General features: G+C 50.0%; 1 protein-coding gene across 2 annotated transcripts in view; it reads right to left on the bottom strand.

Moving 5' to 3' along the window:
* rrn3 (RRN3 homolog, RNA polymerase I transcription factor) overlaps positions 1-2,378 on the bottom strand; it is a 77,252-nt gene extending 74,874 nt beyond the window's left edge. The window contains exon 1 of one of the 2 annotated variants that reach the window (XM_079643678.1): positions 2,005-2,378. In XM_079643678.1, coding sequence (XP_079499804.1) covers positions 2,005-2,097 — 93 coding nt within the window. In that variant the 5' untranslated portion in view covers positions 2,098-2,378. The remainder of the gene's footprint in view (positions 1-2,004) is intronic. The other variant, XM_079643679.1, reaches the window with a different exon arrangement.
* Positions 2,379-9,227: the final 6,849 nt, after the last annotated feature.

Here is a 9,227-nt window from a genome sequence, read left to right as displayed (position 1 = left end):
ACAGTCTGTTAGTGAAATATACAGTCTGTATGAGTTGTTTACACCCATCTCCAACGCAGGAGAGCTGTGGTAAACTGTGATCCGCTCAGATTAAACTGTGATACGACTTCTGTGGATATAAACCAGCGATCATGTTTAATATTAAAGACTACACACATGTATCCCTTATCAAAACGGTATTCTGCACTTTGCCGCACTTATCCTGATAAGATGTGACGGTTTATTTGGTTAAATTTCTATACAGCGACACCGAATGACGAGGGTACTCACATAGGCTACGTTGAGAACTAGAAACACATTCATACTTTTTCACACTGTTTTTAACATGTTTTCGTTTCTAACTTAACATTTATGCGTTTATCCATGTGGTCTTTGTTCTCATGTGTTTTATCTATTTCTGTGTAACTTGGTAATATTAATATGAATTCCTTGTTATTATTGTATTTCCACGACAGGTGATGTTTATAGCTAATACATAACGAAACACATGGCCTGTTTTGCATATGTGAACTTAATGTGTGCACTAGAATACATAATACGTAAAATGACCACTTATAACAACATAATGTAGGCTCGCAGGCTGATAAACTAGGATATCTGATCTCGGTGGGTCTTAATGATGCTCAGTCAGTATATACTATTTCAAAGCAAATGCCTACTATAATATGTATATTGTATGGCTTAAAGTGTACATACATTCGCTCACATTATAAAAGATGATCGGGTTGAATTGTTCTGACTCTTTTAAAAATGTTAATGTGAGAAAATAACCTGTGATGGTAAAATACATCGTATTGATCCGTGGCTCACTCATAACGCGTATGGCGCTAGGGAATTTTTGTTATTGGGACTCGGGTTTGAGTCCAGCTTGAACTTTTTTGTTATTTTCATGTCGATGGACACTGAATAATATTTTTGAATAGAGCTCATAATATTGTTTGCCGAGAACAAAATTAACGATCAAGCAGCATTTTAAATTCTAAATATCCCTGCAAATGTAGCAATGACATTTCTGCTTCTATCTTTGCAAAACGAGTAAACAGTCAAATTTGATCTGGATAAGTGCGGCAAAGTGCAGAATACCGTTTTGATAAGGGATACATGTGTGTAGTCTTTAATATTAAACATGATTGCTGGTTGATATCCACAGAAGTCGTATCACAGTTTAATCTGAGCGGATCACAGTTTACCACAGCTCTCCTGCGTTGGAGATGGGTGTAAACAACTCATACAGACTGTATGTTTCACTAACAGACTGTATGAAAGTATAAACGGGTCTCAAATCAACTCGACATCATATTAATAACGATACATGATACAAATATAAGACTGACAACAAGAACAAGCCACAGAAGTCGTATCACAGTTTATCCTGGGCGGATCACAGCTCCACAGCTGAAGACTTCTCCACGCTACTTTCAAACTGTGAATAAACAACGTGTGCTTCACTTGTAGGCTGTCTGAAGGTATACACAGGTCTCAGATGGACTTGGTATCACATTAAGAATGATATTCAGTAATAAGTCTGGCAAAAAGAAATGGTTTAAATGATTTATTCAAGCTTGCAATGTTTTGAACACACATCCCCAGTCACCTCGTGTGTCTTTTTGTAGTCCTCGCTGTACGCGTCCGCATATCGGCATCGCAACCTCACACACTGGTACTGAATGTGCATCAAAGTGTTCCTATGGAGCCAAATATATCAAAAGATTTATGTAAACGACAGAAGAAGCGATCGAAATGTGTATTTCCTGGTTATTCGACAAAGGCCACGCCCCTGATACATCTGCCTATACCGTTAAAGAATATCACCAGTTGTTCGGCCCACATCTTATTCGGTAACACCGGCACATTGTCCCTTCAAGTTAGTATTTTATAAATTGCAAGCATTGCGTAGAAACTGGCGTACGCCATATTTTGAGCGTATATCCTTTTATAAATGAGGCCCCTGGTGTTAGTGGCTCCTCTCAGCGGGCAGTGGAGGCTGGAGGGTGGAGCTCTCACCTGTCGGTGTTTCGCCAGAGTGTCCGCCACAGTGCCTCCGAACCGGACCGTCTTCACCGGAGGAGAGTTCAGGAAGTCCCGGTCTATCTCCATGTTTCTCCGCGAGCATGGAAAAGTTGCTTTGCTTTGTCAGCTGTGTTCACGCTAAACCCTCCGGAGAACACACCCTCCCTACATGTTCCTCTAATGGAGCCGCTAGCAGTCCTGTGTGTGTGACAGCGGTAATTATTATAGAGTTATTACACTGTTTTGAAAGTACTGGCCGACTGTTCACTGAAAGCGCGTGCGTTCACAGCAGGAAGAGAACTCCTTGTTTACGGAAGTGAATGTAGCTCGTCAGTGCCGCATTCAAAGTCGTCCCCTCGAATCATGGGATGATGGGTTCCGGTTGGCCGGTGTTCTCTGTCTGCTTCAAGGAACAGTGTATTTTAAAAGGGTTTTATTTGTTTTTGTGAATGTTAATTTTGCAAAAGTCACAATTAACATTATGCGGTTTAAGTAACATTATAAATAAATCAAAATTCAAATATATTGCATTGAGTGTTGTGAAATTACTACATTTACTGAAGTACTGTGGACTTTGAGATACTTGTACTTAAAGGTGGAGTTGGTAATTTTGGAGAAACCAGCTCGAGTGCGCTAGAATTTGAAAATACACAGCCGGTTTCAGTACCAGATCAGGGTTACATTCCAATAGTCCATTTAGCTTAGGAACCTTCCTAACCAAGTGAAATGACCCGGAAGTACGTCAGTGGCAGCCATGTTAAGGCCCATTCCCAAACCGCCCCCTACACCCTACCCCTAACACCCTACCCCTCCGTTTGGAGGGTCCGCCATATTGAGGGCTGTTCCAAACCAACGAGTGTGGAGCGGTGTGGAGGGGGAGTGGGCTATCAAGCCCTCAAACAGCGAGTCTGCAGCGGTGCTGACTTGAGAGGCCGTTTCTCAATCTCGAGGAAACTGGCTTCCAAGCCAATATTTCAAGGATGCTACGTCATCGAGTGCCGCCGAAGGACTGTTCCAACCTCCAGCATACTTGGAATTCCACCGAGGCTGCGTCCTTGGTTTGGGGGTCATTTCGAGGCTGCACATGGGTAGACTTCGCGTCCTTAAAATCCCCACAATGCTTTGCGCACGGACCAATTTCCCCAAATCTGTGGCGGAAAATGTAAGGCGGGGCCTCTCATATGACGCACACCTGCACACTTGCTAGCCTGTTCCACTCTTCGTTTTCCGAATGCCAGTAAGGATTCTTGCCTAGCTTCTGAAGCAAGTGACTCGGAAGACATGTGCTACCAAGCAAGCCTCCTCGCGATTGAGAAACGGCCAGAGACTCGACCTGAACGGAGTCACGCTGTGTGTGTCTGTCAGGAAACACGCTGTTTACAAGTAGTTCCAGCAAACATCCACTGATAAACTGCGATGTTAACAACCTCATGATAACCTCATATATGTTTTAACTTAGGATCATACCTGTGTTTAGTCTAGAAAAAGTTAAATGTGTCCATTTTATTATAAAGTTGTGTATATTTACAGACTGTTGCAAAAACTAGGAAGCTTATAAACATCAGGTTTAAAACTAAAAGAGCTTTACAAAAAAGTAACACAATGAAATATGTTGGGAGTTTTATTTGAGTTATGAATTTAAAAACATTTGTCTAAGAGATGCTGATTTGAAACCGTTGTTACATTCAGTTACGGCATTTCCTGTTTCTGCCGGAGAATGGGGAGTTTGTCCCAAAGCTTGCCGCTGTATTTACTCCCTCCATCTGACAGGAGGGAGCCTCGTTGAGCTGCGAGTGTGGCTCCAGACGGAGTTCACTCCGTCACGGAGGGGTAGGGTCGAGGGAGTGGTTTGGGATTGGGCCTAAGGCTGCAGTCGAGTAGTCCATTTAGCTTAGGAACCTTCCTAACGGAGTGAAATGACCCTAGTCCCTCAGTGGCAGCCATGATAAGTGCCGTTCAAATTCTCGAATGATAGGAAAGAAGGTTTCAAACTTCCTTTATAACCTCCTTTAGCTTAGGAACCACTGGACTTCCCTAACCGAAAGGAGAGGAGAAAATGCTGCCCCACAATGCCTTGCAGCCGCAGCATTTGACGTCACACAACAGTCGGCCGTTCACGGACACAAACGATTATGACGGAGAAATTATATCATGAAAGTTACGGTGCTTATTAAGCATTTTAAAACGTATGTGGTAAGTTGCCAACGTGCTTTGTTTTGAACGTTCATCAGTATTATAATTAAAAAGATAAATATGAACGTGTAGTGCCGAGAGACGGGAGTCGGAGGCGGGGTATCGAAGGTACAAGCTAGACTTTTATTTAACATCAGAACAACATGTAAACAGCTTTCAGCCCGGGAAGATAAGACCGGGGGAAAAAGGAAGTCCGGTCAACTCACTAATGTCCGTGCGGAACAATACCCCAACCCATAGTTCCGTGGGTGAATAATGTCAATCACCACACAAGCCCCCCCAGAATTCACCCATAGTCAAAACCCTCGCGCCTGGGAGGAAGTACCGCCCGACCCCGGCGCGTACGGACCACAGGGGCTGAGGAGGGCGGGGCCGCAGGCGAGGGCAGGGGCAGGGGCGCCAACGAGGGCGAGGGCATCCCCACAGGGGGTGGGGGGCGGGACATGGGAGGGCGGCCCCGACGTGGGGGCAGAGCCAACTCCAACGGCCTGGAAACGTCCACGTGAGCAGGCTTAATCCGATCAACGGACACAGTCTCAGGCCTGCCACCAACGTCCACCACCAGGCTCTTGTCCCCGTGACGTATGACCCTGAACGGACCGTCGTAAGGGGGGCGCAGGGGACCGCGGTGAGCGTCGTGGCGAATAAAAACGAAATCCGCCGACCGTAATCCGGGGGACACCCGGAAAGCTGGGTTGCTGTGCTGCGACGTGGGGACGGGCGTGAATGTCCCGGCGGTCTCCAGCAGGGAGGAGCGCTGCCCGGCTGCAGACCAGGGCACAGTGGCGGTGGGAATGAATTCCCCGGGGACCCGTAGCGTCTGGCCATAGACGAGCTCCGCCGACGAGGACTGCAGGTCTTCCTTGGGGGCACACCTGAGGCTGAGCATAACCCACGGGAGCTTATCCACCCAGTTGCCGTCTGTCAATCCGGCACGCAGTGACGCCTTCATGGATCTGTGAAACCGCTCACACAATCCGTTAGCCTGGGGGTGATATGCGGTGGTGCGGTGCAGCTTGACCCCCAAACCCACAGCAACAGCGTTCCACAGCTCCGAGGTGAACTGAGAACCGCGGTCAGAGGAGAGGTCAGACGGGGTCCCGAAGCGCGCCACCCACATGCCGATGAAAGCGCGGGCGACGTCGGAAGCTGACGTCGAGGTGAGGGGAACGGCCTCGGGCCAGCGGGTCGTCCTGTCCACCATCGTAAACAGGTAGGTGAAACCGTGAGAGGGGGGAAGCGGACCTACGAGGTCGACATTGACATGGTCAAACCTCCTCTCAGGAACCGCAAACAGTTCAAAAGGGGCCCTAGTATGGCGGTGGACTTTAGCCCGTTGACAAGCCACGCATGCGTCGACCCAGGACTTCACGTCCTTCTTAAGCCCCTGCCACACCAACTTCTGCGACACCAACTTCACGGACGGTTTCCTACCGGGGTGGGAAAGATTGTGAACCGCCTCAAAAATGGGTCGGCGCCAGTCCGTAGGGACTAGCGGTCGAGGCTGGCCCGTGGAGATGTCACACCACAGCTTCGCGCCCGAGTCACCGACCGTGACCTCCTCCAGTCGCAATCCCGTGACCGAGGCCTTGAGGGTCTGGACCCCGTGGTCAGAGGCCTGGTCAGCGCCCATGCGGAGGTAATCGAGGCCCAGCTGCACAGCTCCGATGACCGCTCTGGAGAGGCAGTCCGCGACCACGTTAGCCTTGCCAGCGATGTGTCGTATGTCCGTGGTGTACTCGGAGATGTACGAAAGCTGGCGTTGCTGTCGGGCGGACCACGGCTCGGCCACCTTGGACATGCAGAAAGTAAGTGGCTTGTGATCCACGAACGCCGCAAACTCCCGGCCTTCCAGCAGGAAACGGAAGTGGCGAACAGCCAAATAGAGACCAAGGAGTTCCCTGTCGAAAGCGCTGTACTTGCGCTCCCTGGGAGTCAACTGGCGGCTGAAAAAGGCAAACGGTTGCCAGGCGCCGTCGACCCATTGTTCATGCACCGCGCCCACAGCGTAGTCAGACGCGTCGGTGGTGATAGCGATGGGGGCCCTGTGTGACGGGTGAGCCAACATGGCGGCTTCGCTCAGGGCGGCTTTGGTGGCATCGAAAGCGGCTTCCCTTTCAGCCGTCCAGTCTATGGCCTGGCCGGGGGACTTGTCCTTGAGGGCCTCGTACAGCGGGCGCATGGTGTGGGCCGCCCGGCGGATGAACCGGTGATAAAACGTCACCATCCCGAGGAACTCTCGGAGCGCCCGAGCTGTAGACGGTCGTGGAAAGGCGGACACGGCCTCCACTTTCGATGGGAGGGGGGCGGCTCCATCTTTGCTGATGAGATGCCCGAGGAAGTGGATGGAGGACAACCCGAACTGACACTTTGCCGGGTTGATAATCAGGCCGTGTTGGCTGAGCCTTGCAAAAAGGACACGGAGATGTGCCTGGTGCTCTTCAGAGGAGGAGCTGGCGACAAGGATGTCGTCTAAATAGACGAAAATGAATGGCATGTCTCTGAGCGCCGAATCCATCAGCCGCTGAAAGGACTGAGCTGCGTTCTTAAAGTCCTTATCTTACATTAAAAACTTTTTTTGGCAGTTGATTTCTGGGGGGTGTATGCAACAGATAGTCAATGTATGTTTCTTTATTTCATACTGAATAATATGTAAAAAAAGGAAAAATATTAGGTCCAATAAAAAAACTTTGCTTCTGGAAGCAGGCCATTTCGTGACGTCACGTGTGGTTCCCGGCTGCCGCTGTCTGGCTCCCTGCTGCCGTCCGGATCGACAGCCAATGCGCGCAGCCAGCGAGAGTTCACAACGAAAAATGGCGTCAAATATTGTTGATGTTTACGCATCAGAAAAAGCTAATAGCGCGGGTATTTGGCACAATTTGACAGAACAATTATTTGGTGTGGACGATGCGAGCAGTGACGATGAATCTGAACGATCTCTGCCGCCTTTTACACCAGAAATAAGAGGCCTAGAACCGTATAGGTTCGAGCCAGCAAAACGCGAATGTGCACCACCGGCCTCAGCTGAAAACATGGAAGTATATATATATATATATATATATAAATGATAAACAAATTTCAAATTGATGGTTCACTCACCCTGGACAGTGTTAGTTTTTTCACAGCTTTATCGGACCTGTGTTTCTTTTGTAGGGGTTCCGCCAAGGAGTCTGACATCACTTGTGTTTCACCCTGTTTACTATCGGACAGCGTTGTCTCCCGTTGGCCGCGAAATATCGACGATGCCTGGGGCTCAGCCTCGGAACGCGAGGAAGTCATTGGGGTTGAATCACCTGTCCTAATTGATGGAATTGCACCCTTTCTTATGTCCAACTGTTTTTTGAAACCCATCTTCCATTGTTGGTAGCCTTCAAAATCATCAGGGACAACAAAATGTGCCCCACAAATAACGCTGGTTTCACTGGCGCACTGCCAATTTTTTCTTGTGTTCCGCACAAATCGCTCCCATTTCTCCCGTAAAACCTTCTCTTTCGGGAACAAATGAACGGTAAAACCATCCCGATTGGTGTTGCTACACCCGCCAACGACACACCTCTTCACCATGATCCGGAAAAAACAAGACAAACTCGGAGATAAACACTGATACACAAAGTTGACATGCGGCTATACCAGCAATGCTACACTGTGTGATGCTGGGACGGGCTGAACTCACCAGGATTCGCGGAACCACACGTGACGTCACGACACAGCACCAAGCAGCGGCAAGTTTGAATCCAGACTTTTCTGGATACCTCTGAATTTGACCCATTTTCCCGATATTAACAAGTGATTTACAGCAAATAGGAAACGATATTCGATCTATATCACGTGTTACTGGAATAAGACCCAACAACTTAATGCATTTTGAAACAGTTCTATGATCTTTCAGCTACAGTAAATTACGCAAGATAAGGACTTTAAGTCCAAACGGCATACGCAGGAACTCGAAAAGCCCGAACGGCGTAATCACCGCAGTTTTGGGGACGTCTGAGGGGTGCACCGGAACCTGATGGTAGCCCCGCACCAGATCCACCTTGGAGAAAACCAGCTTGCCCGCCAGGTGTGAAGAGAAGTCCTGGATGTGAGGGAACGGGTAGCGGTCTGGCGTAGTGGCGTCGTTAAGGCGGCGGTAGTCACCACACGGTCGCCAGCCACCGGCTGATTTAGGGACCATGTGGAGCGGCGAAGCCCAAGGGCTGTCCGAGCGGCGGATGATGCCCAGACGCTCCATGCTGTCGAACTCCGACTTGGCGACCGACAGCATGTCAGGGTTGAGCCGCCGGGCCCTAGCATAGACTGGGGGGCCTTCAGTGTCAATGTGGTGCTCTACCCTGTGTTTGGTAGTGGCAGCGGAAAAGGTGGGCTGCGTCAAGTCGGGAAACTCACTGAGAAGGTGCTGGAACTTGTCACCCTGTGAGAGTGAGCTGGAGATCCCGCTGAATGACGCCTCGCCGCGGGTACATGCGAACGAGGCAAACGTCAGTGCGTCCACCAGGCGGCTGTTCGTGACGTCCACCAGCAGTCCGTGAGCGCACAGGAAGTCTGCGCCAAGGAGGGCGAAGGAGATGTCAGCCGTGATGAAATCCCACTTAAACCGCTGACCCTCGAAACACAGGTCCACTGTCTTTGTGCCATAGGTGCGGATAGGGGTGTCGTTAGCGGACGTCAAAGGTGGGCCGTGGCCCCCACCGGCGGCGTCCTCCACCGTAGCCGGCAGGACGCTCCGCTGGGCTCCTGTGTCACAAAGGAGTCTGCGACCAGAGAGGGTGTCCCTGATGAACAGGAGCCGGTTGGATGTGCCCACGCTCGCGGCCACTACCGAGCGCAGGCCTTGGCGTTTCCCGTTTCCTTGTAGGTGCAGGGGGGACGGCACATCCTCGCTTTCGCCCCATAGCGTGCATGGTACTGACACAGGCCAGGGCTGGAGTCGCTGACGTCGGCCCTGGAGCTTCTGCTAGGTGGCATGCCTCTACCAGGGAAGGAGCCGCTGCGTGTCGGGGCCAGCACCTCAGGGGTAAAACGCT

This window comes from Notothenia rossii (genome assembly GCF_949606895.1).
Source record: "Notothenia rossii genome assembly, chromosome: 8".
Lineage (NCBI taxonomy): Eukaryota > Metazoa > Chordata > Actinopteri > Perciformes > Nototheniidae > Notothenia > Notothenia rossii.
The sequence above is the reverse complement of the archived record's forward strand: the minus strand, read 5'-3'. Positions and strand labels throughout refer to the sequence as shown.